Source organism: Ovis canadensis, chromosome 6, assembly GCF_042477335.2.
Source record: "Ovis canadensis isolate MfBH-ARS-UI-01 breed Bighorn chromosome 6, ARS-UI_OviCan_v2, whole genome shotgun sequence".
NCBI lineage: Eukaryota > Metazoa > Chordata > Mammalia > Artiodactyla > Bovidae > Ovis > Ovis canadensis.
In genome coordinates, this window is record NC_091250.1 from 118,207,379 (window position 1) to 118,223,732 (window position 16,354).

Consider the following 16,354-nt stretch of genomic DNA (forward strand, 5'->3'; position numbering starts at 1 on the left):
TGTGATTTGAACCCATGTCTATCTGAGTTGGGATTATATTCTTTTATCCTTTTTTATACTCTCAAAATCAAGGTATATATTTTAATATATAGTGAAACTATGTGTAACTTTGTTAGGTATTTTCCAAGTCTCCTGTAAATGTGTTATTATACTTTCATAATTTAAAAAAAAATCAAGATATGTTGTAAAGAATAAACAATTTTGTGACTGTCTGAATAAGAGGGGCAAGTTCAAACTAATTCTAGAGTTGTTTTGCTTTTTTGAAAAAAAAAAAAAAAAGCTTAAGATTCAGTTAAATCTTCTAAAAAATAGTCTTTCCATTAATGCCAACTAATTCATGCAGGGTACTGGGGGTTAGAAAAAGTGCTTTGTATCTCTAATTCTGCCACCAGCTACCTATAAGACCTCAGATGCATGTGTGTGTGTGTTTGCTCAGTCGCTTCAGTCGTGTCCAACTCTTTGCAACCCTATGGACTATAGCCTGCCAGGTTTCTCTGTCCTTGGGATTCTCCAGGCAAGAAGACTGGAGTGGGCTGCCAAGCCCTCCTCCAAGGGATCTTCCTGACCCAGGGATGGAACCATCTCCTGCACTGCAGGTAGATTCTTTTACCGCTGAGCCATGGGGGAAATCAGATGTATAATAGTGCATTTATGATTAGAAAAGATAGTGCTTCCAATATGAATAACAAATACATGATAACATTCTATTGAGAAGAGAAACTTCAGAACATTCTTGTCTTACTGCTCCCCAGGATGTAACAGTATTCCTTAACCTTGCTGCTCTGTAATAAGGGAGCCAGGTTTCCCAGCCCTACAAATACCTGTGAAAGGGTTTCATTCACAGACTCATACCACATTTAATCTAGGATTCATGGTTTGTTTTATTTAAGGTAAGTCTACTTTTAAAGACTTTACATTATGTGCTTGTTTGTTTCCCTCAGTTATTACATTTTTTACACTTGCAGGAAATAAATATCAAGTTATATTTTTGTCAACAAAGGTAGAAGACGTTAGCACACTGGAATGATTTTGCATGGGGATTTTCAGACAGTCTTTCATTTGAATTCTTGTTTCAGCCAGCTGGGTGAATGTGGACAACGTATTTAAAATCTCTCTGAGTTTCGGTTGTCCCTCTCTAAGTATTGTGCTCAGTGCATAGTAGGTTGCCCTTCTCCTTCTAATAATGTATCCTCTTCCTTTTCTCTTTAGCTTGAACATGCTTCTTCTAACATAAGAATTTTTTTAATCTCATTAATATACTGTTCTAAGGTTACCCTTCTGTTACATATCATATTGCCTTTGAAAAATTTTTCCTTTTCTAAATCTGCTTTCTTGAGGTATAATTTACATATAATAAAACTGACCACTTTTAAATGTTTGATTCAGCGAGTTTTCAAGATACTTGTACAATTGGGCATTTCCTGGCTGAGCGGTAAAGAATGCACCTGCCAGTGCAGGAAACACAGGTCCAGTCCCTGGGTCAGGAAGGTGCCCTGGAGAAGGAAATGGCAACCCGCTCCAGTATTCTTGCCTGGAGAAGCCCATGGACAGAGGAGCCTGGCAGGCTACAGCCCATGAGGTTGCAGAAGAGTTGGACGTGACTTAGCGACTAAACAGCAACAACATACAGTTGAGCAACCACTCCACAATCGTGATAAAGAGCATGGGTTAGCAAACTGTCGCCTGCCTATTTTGTATGTAAAGCTTTATTGGAACTTGGCCAAACTTAATTTGTTTCCATATGATCTGTATCTGCTCTCACACTACAACAGCAGAGTTAAGGATCTACAGCAGATATCATATGACCCACAAAGCCTAAAATATCTGGCCCGTTAAATAAGTCTGCCAGCCCCAAACATAAGACATTTCCAACACCAGAACGTACCTTCATGTTGCTTTCTAGTCAGTCCCTTCCCCCACTCCTAAACTCTGGCAACTACTGATTTGTGTTCTATCACTATCATTTTTTCTTTTCTAGGATTTCATTGAAAGAATCATATATCACCTAGTCTTCTGTGTGCCTCTTTTTACTTAAAATAATACTTTTGAGGTTCATCTGTGGTGTGGTGTGTATGGCGCTCAGTCACTTGGTCGTGTCTGTCTCTTTTGTGACCCCATGGACTGTAGCCCGCCAGGCTCCTCTGTCCATGGGATTCTCCAGACAATACTGGAGTGGGCTGCCTTGCCCTCCTCCAGGGGTTCTTCCTGACCCAGAGATCAAACCCAAGTCTCCTGCATCTCCTGCACTGGCAGAGGGATTCTTTACCACTCGCGCCACCACCCATGATGTGTATAGTAGTTTGCTTATTTGTGACTGAGCAGTTTTCTGTTGTATAGAGAAGCAGCAATTTTTGTTTACCATTTCTTTGGTTAATGGATATAAAGCTAATGTCAATACTCATAGACTGATTTTTGCATGAACATATGGTTGTTTGTTTTTTTTTTCTCTCAAATGAATACTTAACATTAGCTTTGCTGGGATCTATGGAAAGTATGTGTGTAACTTCTACAAAATTAACAAATTGTTCTCAAGTGATTGTACAGTTTTGCACTACTGCCAGTAACATGGAATTTCCAGTTCCTCTGTACCCTGAATAGCACTTGGTATGTTCAGTGTTTTTTTTTTTTTTTCTTTTTAGCTATTAAAGTAGGTAAGTAGAGGTATATGACTGTGGTTTTAATTTGTGTTTCCCTAATTACTGTTATCTTCAGCATCGTTTTATGTATTTATTTGTTGTTTGTATATATTCTTTGTTGAAGTGTCTAATAAAATCTGTTGCCCATTTTTTATCTGGATATATGTTTTTTTGTTGAGAAGGGCATGTTCTTTGTATGTTATAGATGCAGTTCCTTTATCAGATGTATATTCTACATAAATATATTCCCGGTCTGTGACTTACCTTTGTTTTCTTTTCAGTGACCTTTGAAGAGCAAAAGCTTCTAATGTTAATGAAGTTTCAGTTTACCAATTTTTTCTTCTATGCTTCCTACTTTTTATGCCCCATCTAAAAAATCTTTATCTAATTCACAGCCATGAAGATTTTCTAAATTTTATGGTTTTTAGCTATAAATTATAAATTATAACTAAAATATAAATTTTATCATATATTTAAGTCTCATCCTTTTGGGGGTAATTTTCACGTGTTGTTAAAGTAAGGGTCAAGATTCATTTTCTCGGCATGTGAATTTCCAATTCCAGCAACATTTGTTTAGGAGACCATCCTTTCCATATTAAACAACACTAATATAACTACTGATTCTTTCCGTCACCTTTTGCCAGGGTGCACTGCTATGTTATACTATTGTTCCAACAGGTCTGCCAAAGACTGACAGAATACGGAGTTCATTTTCACCGGGTGCACCCTGAGAAAAAGTCACAAACAGGAATACTGCTTGGAGTCTGTTCTAAAGGTGTCCTCGTGTTTGAGGTTCACAATGGAGTTCGCACACTGGTCCTTCGATTTCCGTGGCGGGAAACCAAGAAGATTTCTTTTTCTGTATGTCCATTTTAACCTTTTTGATTCTACGTTTTAATAGGTGTTGCTGATTTCCAATGTAACATATTAATTGACTTTCCTTAAATGAACTTTAGACCCTAGCATTCAGTAGGGCTTATCTTTATGTCTTAATACTATTTAACTCTTCTTTCTTGGTTGTAGAAAGTATTATTGAGGTTTTGTTTTTGGTTTCCTCAGGAGGTGATTTTTAAAAGAATTTTTAGCTGGTTATATGCTCAGTTAACTTTAGTTAAATTACAACCAAGTTGACTTCTCTGTTAATTCAGAACTTCTCACATGGAGAAAACCCACTAATGTATTTAAGATTGATGATTACCTCAACGACAGTGAACTTGGTCTAGCTCAGTAATAGGCCCCTCACAACAACTATATTTGAGTCTCAGTGGTCCAGAGGTTTACTGGCTTTTAAAATTAGCCTCATATTTTCTACAGTTCTCGGTTTTAGGGTATAGTCTCTGGAAATAAAGTTAGGAAAGTGGTTTTTAGAAAATCGTGTTTATGAAAGATAGTGAGGCATATTTGATTTGGGGTATAGATGGAAAATCTGAACATTGATGTGCCATTAGTAAACCCCAGAGGCAAACCAAAAATCTGTTCAGGTATCTGTTTCCCTAAGAGTGTTCAGGGACTACTGACATCTTTAGTATATATTTTGGATGAAATATGGTCTCAGGCTCAGAGGAGCCTGGTGTGCTGCAGTCCGTGGGGTCACAAAGAGTCAGACGCAACTTAGTGTCAGCAACAGTGGTCTCAGCAGAACAGCGTCTGTAAGGATGCAATATGAAGGTCCCAGCTGACTGTGGATAATCTTCAAACCAGAGAACTTTGAAATCAGTTCTAGATCTCAGTCTGGTTGGTTGGTTGGTTTCCTGTGAAACCCAGAGTTACCACTAAGATAACCAGATAATAAGGTATTCTCTCAGGAAAGCCCAGACCGTCCTTATCTTCCCAAGATTGTCAAGACCAGGAAATCACCTCGGTTTAAGTTACCTTCCTCAATGGAAATGCTGGCAGAGCAAGTGCCTAGAAGAAACCGTAGATTAATTAAAAATAAATCTAATTTGGACCAGTTTTGAAAAGGCAACAAATCAAATAATCGTCCAGCATTCAGCACTCTGCCATTTGCCAGCTGTCACATCAGCCCTGCAATAAAAATAGAACAAGCTCTGATGAGCTCATTTTTAAAGATCTCTAGTAATAAAGAATAAACCGCATTTCCCCACAAACTATTCCCATCTTCAACAGTGCTTGTTTATCATGAAGTTCTCGCTAGCACAGAGCTCTCTTTTTAAACTCTCCTTTTTTTCTTCCACTGGCCTCTGGAGAGATGGAAAAGTCACCCTTTTCCCTTCTCCTCTCTTACCACTGAATTCTCCTAGGGACATTTCTTGTCCATCCATCAGTTAACGTTTAGAACCAATATTCTTACGATTTGTTTCAAACCCGTACAGCAGTGGAGTTCAACATCCTTGGGAATTACTTGGTAGTGGTAAAGGGCAATGTTGGATAGGAAGAAAATTCCCCAACTATTTGAAGAGTTATTACATAGACTCCTGGTAGTCAGGATGCTAGTTTGGTGCTACTGTGTCTTGAACTCCTCTCTAAGACTTGCTGACCTCCTTTTTTCTCTTTTTCACAGAGTGAATAGGGTCCCCCAGATCTCACTGGTAACAAGATCTAGCAAGAATTTAACAGTCTTATTTTGTTTTTAAGACCAGGAATCATGGAGATGGCTCTTGCCATCTCTTCATAACAGAGTTTGAGTAATATTCTGTTACATCTTTTGTGAGCCTGTGAAATTTGACTTGTCTGAGCATATTTCTGCATTTGACATAAAGACAAAGGACATGAAATAGAGGGAATAATTATAGAGTAGAAGAAGCCGGGAGCTACAGCAGATCTAACTGGGCTTGAGCCATTCTCCAGAGACATTAGCCTTAGATCCCTGATGTGATGAATGCTCGTCTTTACGGCATCTTTCAAGGCACATGGATCGCTGCAAGCTAGCATATAGGTATTAAGATGTCCTCTTATATGAGAGACATTCATTTTTTTAAGAAACAGGGAGGTACAAGTGATTTGTGGTTCTCTTCCCTTCCCTGAATTTAGCAAGAATCACTGTCTCTAAATATTCATGTGTTTCATCTCTGAGCCCAGCAGTTACATGATCCAATGCTTTTATATTCCAACGTTTTCCATAATTTCCCACATCTTCCAGCCTTCATGCCATCAAGATTTTTCTTGACTAAATCACAGTTCTTATTGTTGGATATTATACCAGTTTTTGATGAACTTCATTTTCTTTATCCAAAGGATTAGAACATATATTTCTTGTCATTTCTTTTTCAAACAGTTCTGGTGTTTGTAAACATTGTGGTAAACTCAAAATATCAATCATCTTTAAAGGAAACTATTTCCCTTGCTCATGGCTCCATGCATGTGTGCTAAGTCACTCAGTCGTGTCCAGCTCTTTGCAACCCCATAGAGTAGCCTGCCAGGCTCCTCTGTCTGTGAAACTTTCCAGGCAAGAATACTGGAGTGGGTTGCCACTTCCTTCTCCAGAGGATCTTCCCAAGCCAAGGATCGACCCACAGATCTTCTATCCCCTGCAGTGGCAGGCAGATCCTTGACCATTGCACCACCTGGGGACCCCTTTGTTGATGGTTGGTATACAGTATATATAGTCTGACTTAAGCTACAGTTTCTAAAAGTGGCAAACAATATTAATTTCATTTATTTTCTGAATTTCTAGCAATACAGGATTATATTTTTCTATATTTATATTAGATAGGGGTCAATGAATATGCATGCCTAATGATGTGAAATAAAAATCATGTCTCAACTTATTCATTATTGTTTCTAGAATTGTTTTTAAATAGGGAAATACCCTAATTTTTAATATCCCTGATTAATACTGCAGAAAAAGAAAATCACGTTGCAAAATACTTCAGATGGAATAAAGCATGCCTTCCAGACAGACAACAGTAAGATATGCCAGTACCTGCTGCACCTCTGCTCTTCCCAGCATAAGTTCCAGCTGCAAATGAGAGCAAGACAGAGCAACCAAGATGCCCAGGATATTGGTAAGGAGGCGCAAACTGTGTCAGATGACTCCAGGGTAAATGCATGATTTTTGCCACAAACTTTAAAAGGACTTCCATGTTTAGGATGAAAATGACAAGGTACGTAGATGTCAGATGACTGAGTCAAATTCATAAAGTTGTCATAAAGGAAGCCGAGGCATCAATTTCATAGATATTTTGAAAACAAACAGACCCGATGAGTCAGGGAGTACCTTTTAAACTATTTTGTGCTTATCATTAAGCTAGCCCATGTATCGATAAATACTGTAAAATTTTCAGTCATATTCTCTACCCATAGTAAGCTTACACACTATTTGTGAAGATAAGGTCAATATACATGAAACAATAATATACACGAGAGGGTCAGAGTTTTAAGAACAGGTTATATTGCACAGCCTCTGTGATCTACATTACAGGAGGAAGGGGAGATCAAAGGAGAGAGTATGAGAGTAGTTGCACTTGAATTGAAATTTGAAGGACAAAGATAGTTAAGTAGATTGAAGATGAATGGAAGGACTCTCCAGATGAGGGAAGAACATGGGAAACAAGGCAGGGAGCAAGGGGGGTTACGTACCATACAGTTTTAGGGGTGATCCATTTCCGCTGAACTTGGTCACGTCCCTGTTCTGAGGCTGACGTGAATAACTTATAGTGCCCAACATGAACGCTCAGGAGAGTGATTTCACTTACTTTTGAAAAGGAACCAACAGAAGAAACTAGTTTAGCTCTGAAAATAATCAGAGCTGAAATATTTAAAGCTTACTCTGCAAGGCCGCGTGTAGAGATTAAGGTTGTAGAAAGTCTAGTTCTGCAGTCAGTTCTTAGAGATTTTAGTGAAGCATTCTGAAGAATTTGATTAAAAAATTAAATATGATGGCACTGATGACTTTGTGCAGTAGAGCCCTATGAATTCTTTATCCAAACTTTCTCCTGTCCTAAAATCTTACAGAAAGGTATATTCCCTGTAGGGTCAGACTTGGGTGATGGCAACCTATGAATAGATGTTTGTCACCTTTTCAGAATCAAGATGGCAGGGACTGTATACTTATTAAAAATGAAGATTCCAGAAATCTACCTGAAACTTAGTGAATCACAATCTTTGGGCATTTGGTCCCTGGAATCTGCATTTTAACAGGCTTTCCTCTGTAATGATTTTTATGCATGCTAAAATATGATGATAACTACTGCTACTGTGATCTTATTGTTCCTTTTCTTTCCCTACTTTGCTCTGCTAAAAAGTGTGTATGCGCTTACGTACTTTCAAAAGATAGTAAAATATCAGACTTATCAGAGCTATCCATATTCCTACTTGGACTAATATTCTATTCAATACAATCAAAATTGCGACAATTAAGGGTTACATCATAATAGATGGTGGTACAGTGTGTTGTAGTGAAGAGTCAAAACCATGAAGCCAGCCTTCCACCCTCAAAACATTTCAGTGATAGAGTGTAGTAGTTAAGAGCTTGGACTATGGAACAACACTGCCAGTGTTCAAACCAGTGTTCAGAGCTTGCAAGCTCTGAAACCATGGTCAGGCCACTCAAACTCTCCGCCTTAGTTCCCCATCTGTAAAATGATTATCATAGTAGTAATACTGGCATCATAAGGTTATTGTGAAGATGAAATGAATTCATGCATGTAAAAGTGCCTGGCACAGAGTAAGGTTTGAATAAATATTATCATTACATCACCATCTTCAACATTATTTTACCACAGCTACCACTAGTAAAGGGGCTTCCCTGGTAGCTCAGATGGTAAAGAATCTGCCTGCAATGGGGGAGACCTAGGTTCAGTCCCTGGGTTGAGAAGATCCCCTGGAGAAGGGAACAGCTACCCACTCCAGTATTCTGGCCTGGAGAATTCCATGGACAAGGGTCTGGTAGGCTACAGGCCATGGGGTTGCAGAGAGTTGGACACGGCTGAGTGACTTTCACTTTCACCACTAGTAATAATAGTGGTAGTAGTAGCAACAACAGTAGTAGTAGAATGACCTTGGGAAAGTAATTGACTTTTCAAAATCTTGTTTTCTTCAACCATGAAGTGAGTATGTTCAGCGACTCTGTTTTGCCCCTTGGAACACAACTGTGTATCCCGAACTCAAATGTTAAAGGACTTTAAGGTGGTATTAGCTACATCTATTCCCTGATTTTGATAAGCTTTCAAAGGAATTATTTTCTGCTTGGAATCGGCTTAGAAGTAACCATCCGCCTACTTAACTGTCTGTACTAGTGAAAATAACTGGTGTAGTCTATAGGAGGTTGATAGGGGCTCACGAGTGTATGTTGCTTTTTTAGCATCATAGAATATGGGTTCTTTCTAGAACCTCACAAGCCATTAAGCCCAAAATTTTACTGCTGAGGAAGCAGCTTCAGAGAAAACAGTGTCTCCTTTCACCTCATAGTTAGAGGTCAGAGAAGACTGGACCCTGATCTCCTAATTCCTAATCCAGTTTCTTTCTTTTTGATAACTTTCCAAAGAACTAGTAAGATTAATAATCATTTACTGAGCACTTACTGCTTATAAAATACTATGCTAGGTGCTATGGGTTAGCAAAAATAAGTGAATCCAAAGAGCATACAATTAAGTTGATGATATAAAGAGATACAAAACAAGTACAAAAGACAATAGAATCATGTAGATTGCGGACTGAGTGTGGCCTTTGAGTTCAAATTTGAAACCTTAGTAATAGGATGTAGGTTCATTCTAATGTCCTTCCCATCCTGGCGGTCCTTGTTGGAGTCCATTCCAGGTGAAAAGCAGTAGGACAGTAGATAAGTGGTTGGTTTATTATTCTATTCCATGAATATGTGCCGTATTTTAAGTTCTGCCCAGGAGTGAGCTATGAATGGATTTGAACAGCATTATCCTTGGTATGTTTACAAAACAGACATAACCTAAACTGAACTGTCTAATCCTATTCCTGCTAAAATTTGTCTGCATTTCCTTCAGGGTAAGGAAATGTATTGGGTAGAGAGGCATTTTCCAGCAGCTGAATCTATATCAGACTCAGTTTTGCATTTTTGAATAAACTCTGCTTTCAGAAAAGATAGAATTAATTAATCTTTTCTAAGGAAAAGAAAATCTATTTTAAGCTTAAGATTATTCTGGGAATTTTAAAACCAAAGTCTTTTTTTTTTGATTATCATGTTTTAACTTGCTGTCCACTTCTACTTTAGAGAAAAAATGATGAATTTTCCTGGTGACAGTGAGACATGTTTATTTAAACTTCATTCTGATGCATAAACATGAAAGAATTTTAGTGTTTTTCCTGTCTGAGATGAAATACTGATTATTAATTTTCCTAGGAATTAGAAGATAAATGAAACAGAATCTAAAGATCCAGATCAACAGCATTTGACATTTTCTTTTTAAAAACAAGTTTTTGCGACTGTTTACATAGTGGTCAAGCTGTAATTCCCTGGAGAGTGAAAAACAGGGCTGGTACTTTCCATGGGGGGACCAATGCGTGTGCCTTGTGATATGGATTACTAATGCATGAACAACCAAATCATTTGAAATTCTGTGCTCCTGATCCTTTATATACATGAAAGGATTTTGATGCCAGAATTCTGTGATTCATTGCTTTCATTTACAGCCTCAAATGTTCAACTACTAACAGGACATTGGCTCTTACAAAATAGAATGGTCAGTTACTTGTTAGGAAGTATCCCTAAATTTAGCCCCAAAAAGAAGACTTGGATATGTGTTTAAGACTGAAATGAATTTAAGCATAAAGAGAATCCCAGCTCATTGATGTGTTAATTAACAGAAACATATCCTGTGAAGAAAGAAGTCAACAAGAGGGGAGGGGGGTGGTATTGACATTGAAATGAAATGACAGAAAATTTGCTGTAAAAGGTTTTTGTTTTGTTTTGGGTGGTTTTTGTCTCAGGTTTTTTTGTTTGGGTTTTTTTTTTTCTTTTTTCTTTTTTTGGTAGTAGTTCTATTAAGATCTAATTTACATACCATACAATTTATCCACTTAAAATGCACAATTTAGCGATTTTTCATATATCCTCATTGTTAACCGAGTTGTACAAACACCACCACAATCTGCCATAAGCTTTTAAAATTATAATAAGAATATTTTCTCTAGGCAAAACTCTCCTCTGCACAACTTTTTTCAGGCATGAAATCACCATATCGGCCTGTCCAGGTTTGATCTCCCTCTCCCCATCCTTGGTTCCCTGGTGTTTTAGCGGAGGTACCCCTAGGGTTAAATGTCATTCTCTGTCAAATGTCGGGTTCTCCTTTGTAAATGAGCACTATAATTGGGAACTTAGGGTCAACAAGCCTGAATGAAGCCCAAACATTAGTAAATCCAAGAAGATCACTAGCTGAAGTTAGAAAGGCTGACCAGGCCCCTCCCTGGCTGTGAGAAAGCTACAAGGATGGAGAGATGGTCTGGAAACCAGGATCTTCCCACCTACTTTTTAAAACCCTTGATTGCCACTCTCTGAAAGCTGCCTACTTCTGCGGGCAATCAAAATGAGTAAAAACTGCATGCTGTCTTTTCTGTTTCTTAAAATAGCTCTTCTCCTAAAGGTTCTGTGATGTTTCCATCATGTAAAGCAATCCTGTTTCCTTGTAGAGAGAGCTTCGTTTAGGAGCCTGAACCTCCAAGCAGAGTCCGTTAGAGGATTTAATATGGGACGAGCAGTCAGCACTGGTAGTCTGGCCAGCAGCACCCTGAACAAACTTGCCGTTCGACCTCTGTCGGTTCAAGCTGAGATTCTGAAGAGGCTCTCCTGCTCAGAGCTGTCGCTTTACCAGCCATTGCAAAACAGTGCAAAAGAGAAGAATGGCAAAACTGCATGGGAGGAAAAGCCTAGAGGGATGAGTAAATCATACCACGATCTCAGTCAGGCCTCTCTCTACCCTCACCGGAAAAATGTCAATGTTAACCCGGAACCCCCACCACAAACCATTGCGGAGTTGGTAGGAAAACCGCTTCACCAGATGGCGAGATCTGATACAGAATCTCTGGCAGGAGTCACAAAACTCAATAAGTAAGGACATAATTAAGCCAAACTACCTACTTGTAAATTCTACATTTCATACTTTTGTTTTTGATGATTTATTTTCACCATTTTTTTTTTTACATTGACACTTCCCCCCTTCCTACCTTTGCTTTTCCCTCTTTAGTTCAAAGTCTGTTGCAAGTTTAAATAGAAGTCCTGAAAGGAGGAAACATGAATCAGACTCCTCATCCTTTGAAGACCTTGGTCAAGCATATGTTCTAGGTCAGCATAAACCGGCTTACCTTCTTTCTCCTATACCCCTTGCTCATCATGAAGAGAATGAGATAATGTTAATTACCAGGAAGTTAGAATTGGGGGTCCTGTTTCCTAATTGTCTCAACTTTTTGTGAATATAAAATTTCAGACTACTTAAAAAGTACCAAAACAAAAATAAAAAGCACCAAGTCAAATTAAAAAATTGATTTAACAGGTGATTGCCTCACGGCATGGGCTATTTGCTTTCTCTTGGTCACAGTTCAAAGTCATGACAGTCTTAGGGAGAGAACCCAGACAGTCTGGTGCCACGGCTCTGGCTAGCCTTTGGGTTTTCCTTACAGCCTGTGAGAGTAGACTCCACTAATGCTACATGTTTTAAAGAGCAGTTTATGTAGAGTACTTTCTGAATGGAGACAATGGACAAAAGTTTATTTAGGAAACTTTCTGAATGGAATTGTCTCTAAAAAGGAGATAAGTTTTATGAACTGTCCTATAGTTGTTAGGTAGAAATTCCTAGTTGATTTAAGTTTTCTCAGATTCTCCCAGCTAGCTATGAACTCTTTTAGACAAAAGTCATTTGTGTTGCTGATACACACACACACGACCTTATAAATAAAGATTCCCGTTATTTTGTGCATCTTAAAAGGGAAAAAACGTGGGAATCCATCTTTTAAAAGACTGAATATTTAAGCATAAAGGTCTGAATGATTACTCAAAATAGGAAATAACTAGGGAGACAAGAGATCAACAAGGATGCCCTCTGCAGTTGTTTTATTAAATAATACTAATTAACTCCCCCTTAGAACTGAATTTGATTGTTTAGCCCTAAGCACACAGAGTTAAAGTATTTTCTCACCCTGTAATTGGATTGGGGATAAGTGGAATAAATGAAGTCAAAGAGAACTGTACACTATAGTTGTTAAATATTTATAGAAAATGTCACATTACTTCATTAATATAGATTTCTACAACTTTCAAAGATTATACTATCATCAATTTAAGTTGAATTGGTTAAAAAAAAAAAAACTTTTAATAGCTGAAAGACAAGACTCCATCTTATAGGTTACCCTATGCATTGAAAATAGCCTAAAAAGCCACCAATACAATCTTTTAGAAAGTAATTTTCAAAGTGTATTCATGTATAATGAGATCTCTTATAGACTCTTATTTAATTAGGAAGGCTTTGTTCATTATAAAAATTCATCACATATCAGGTGCTGAGTAGTAAATATTTCCATAGAAAAGCACAAGTAAAATTCAAGCATGAAAGAAAATTTCTGTATTTGTTTTTGATTGATTATTCATTCTTTTTGAATATTGAACTTCCTTTTAACATTTGAACAGATAGCTTTAAAAATCATTTTAGTTTCATCATTTCGTATAGGACATATCAAAATGTCATTGTCAGAAACAGTACATTTGTGTTTCAATTTATTCTGCAGAACAAGTTGATATGCTTGGACATTAAAAGTAGTTTTTAAAAACCGTTCATTGTGGGAAGACAGTTTTTTGATTGTAAATAACAGAAATTGTTGCTGCCTTGATGTTTTATTGATTTTTATTATTTTATCAGAAATTTCTTCTATATATAATATCTGACCATTTTTAAACTGTCTAATAATGTAATTTATACTACAGGAATGACTTTGCATAGTTCTGGAAATTCTTCATCCCAAGTACCCTTAAAAGAAAATGGTAGGTTTACAAAATGTTTTTCCCCTCATTTCCATCATATTTTTTCTCTTGTACCTTGTAAAAGCATCGTGGACCTACTAATAAATAATTTTCAATTCCATGCCAAGGATTTTAAGCCTTGCCTTAGATTGGAGTCAAAGGAGAGTTGTGGTTTTCACAAACTGATGTGAAGGGACTGAAGGGAACTGATGATGTGAAGGGGCCTATAATGTAGACTACTGTGAAGTCACAAATTCGAGCTAAGGACACTAATTGGGGAGCTAAGATAGCTTAAATGGGAGATAATTTTGATTGAAAAGAGCTTTAACTGAGATAGTTATTTGAAAGGGATACTTCTGCTGAATCTTAAAATAAAAGGAGTATTTATTTATTCAGGCAGAATGGTATAGATAAGTATTTCAGACCAAGGACATAGTATGATCAAAGACATACAGACATGGGAGAAGATAACCAGATTCAAGGAAATGTACGAATCTCAGACTTGGGGGTGTTGCTGGGGTCAAGGTGAAGGTCAAGAACTAAATGTGGACTATCGTTGAATCTTACCATAAATCTTTTGGGAAGAATCTGAAGACTTTAAATGTTGAGGTAAAGAGTTTAGAAAGAATCTGAGAAGAAACAGAATTGTAGGAAAAAAACTTTGTGCAATGATTTGAAAGTCAGTGGGTTCAGAATGTTTAGAATTTAGCTTACTTTCAAAAGGCAGTGGCACCCCACTCCAGTACTCTTGCCTGGAAAATCCCATGGACGGAGGAGCCTGGTGGGCTGCAGTCCATGGGGTCACTAAGAGTCGGGCATGACTGAGTGACTTCCCTTTCACTTTTCACTTTCATGCATTGGAGAAGGAAATGGCAACCCACTCCAGTGTTCTTGCCTGGAGAATCCCAGGGACGGGGGAGCCTGGTGGGCTGCGTCTCTGGGGTCGCACAGAGTCGGACACGACTGGGCGACTTAGCAGCAGCAGCATGTACATTATTTTATTTTTCTAACAACTTTCCTGGGTCTAAAGAATATTATTATCACTATGTATACACTGTTTTTTCTCCAAAAATGTTTACGTTTTACCCTTAAATTCTTAAAGTTGAAATAATCAGAAGCCTGATGAGAAGGAAGCAAATATGCTAATCAAAAGTGTTAATATAGTTAAACTTGGTGAAACTTTAAGTTTTGTTCTCATTTTCCTGAGAACCAAGGCAAAAATAAAAGCATGAATATTGGTTGAACCATTTAAACTTGTTTTTGTAGGCCAAAACTGTCAGATCCCAGTAAGTTATTTTGTATAATTCTCATTCTCTAATAGAAATACAAATACACATTGAAGAGAAGAACATTTTTCTTGGGAAGCAAAATTGTGTCCCAAAGTAAATCTTTTTACTTTTATAATATCTTAAATACTCAGAACAAATAAAGATTTTTTTTTTCATTTCATAGTTTTTAATGTATCAATCCTCAAAAAATCTGAGGGTATACAGTTAAAGAAAAAGTTAGTCAACTTATACTTGGGCCTAAGTTACTAAGACCTCGTTGTATAGCTTTTTGATAACCAAATGTTTTTCATGGACTGAAGTTAGAATACCTCTGTACCTAAAAGAACTCAGTTATTAACATATCCGTAATGGTTGTACTTATTGTCTGACAGTTCCTTAGTGCTTACTGTGTGCCAAACACTTTCCTAAATGTGTTATGTTTAGCTCTCAGTCCCTACAACGGTCCTGTGAGGTGGATCTAATGGTATTTCCTTTTCACATGTGAGATGCCAAAGAACAAAAAGGTTGAGGTGCGCAGTATGTCACGGAGCGGGCAGAAGCTGATGCCATGATTCAAATGCAGGGTGTCTGTTTCCAGAGCCCACACTCTAAACCACCCTTTAAACTGTCTCCTAGAATAATAAGGCCTAATTATTTGTAGGTATTATTTTTCCCAGCTAAACTTTTGAAAGAAGCTGGATAATAACCTTTTCAAGAATGAGAGCTTGAAATGTGTTCTTTACCTAGATTCTAACAGGAAAGAATATGAACTTACATTCTGAATATGAAATGAACAGCCTGTGCAGAGTAGGATCTATGTTTAAAGCTCTGGGCACCTTTATTTTCCCACCTACCCCCTAGAGCAGGACCAATCCACCTTTCCATGGAGGCGTTCCCCTGTTGGCTTACAGACAAGTTTATATTTTCTTCAAGATTCTCCTTGAATCTGTCCAAGTAGCCCTGAATTAATGTCGAGAATTGAGTTTTGACGTAATAGAGCATGGCAAACATGTTTTTCCAAATAAGGTAACTGAAGATTAAAAAGTTATTTGCCCATTGGTCAAATATAGGACTTTTAAATTCTAATTTCAGTGTTCTTTGCTCATCAAGACTGTTAGGAGAAAATTAGAAATGAGCATTAGGTAATACTGAATTATTTATCACTTAATATAAGGACCAATGAGTAAAATTTAATCAGCCTTTTACAACTTTAAGAGACCCATAAAGAGTGTGAAACTTAGAGGATAAAAGAAAAAAGGCAAGAGACTTCTAATCTCATGAAACAAATATGGAAAGGATTCTAATCCTTTGATTAATTGTAATTTCTCCCCCCTCCCCAAAAGAAGGTTGCTTAACCTTTCAAAAAAAGATACATTGTATAAAAGCCCTTTTTTTCTTTTTTAAAAATAATGGTTGATTTATAATGTATTAGTTTCTAGAGTACAACATAGTGAAGAGTATTTTATACTTCATTAAAAGTTATTATGAAGCAATATCTATTGTTATTTCAAAGCAATAATTCCATGTACTGTACAATATATCTTGTTGCTTATCTGCTTTATGCATGATAG

At 37.3% G+C, this 16,354-nt stretch overlaps 1 protein-coding gene across 17 annotated transcripts in view; it reads left to right on the plus strand.

The window, feature by feature from the left end:
- Positions 1–16,354, plus strand: part of PTPN13 (protein tyrosine phosphatase non-receptor type 13) — a 225,483-nt gene that overhangs the window by 138,319 nt on the left and 70,810 nt on the right. For 10 of the 17 annotated variants that reach the window (XM_069594613.1, XM_069594616.1, XM_069594619.1 and 7 more), the window contains 5 exons: positions 3,315–3,497; positions 6,439–6,601; positions 11,196–11,613; positions 11,750–11,847; positions 13,480–13,536. In XM_069594613.1, the coding sequence (XP_069450714.1) occupies positions 3,315–3,497; positions 6,439–6,601; positions 11,196–11,613; positions 11,750–11,847; positions 13,480–13,536 (919 nt within the window). The remainder of the gene's footprint in view (positions 1–3,314; positions 3,498–6,438; positions 6,602–11,195; positions 11,614–11,749; positions 11,848–13,479; positions 13,537–16,354) is intronic. The other 7 variants (XM_069594621.1, XM_069594624.1, XM_069594629.1 and 4 more) reach the window with 1 other exon arrangement.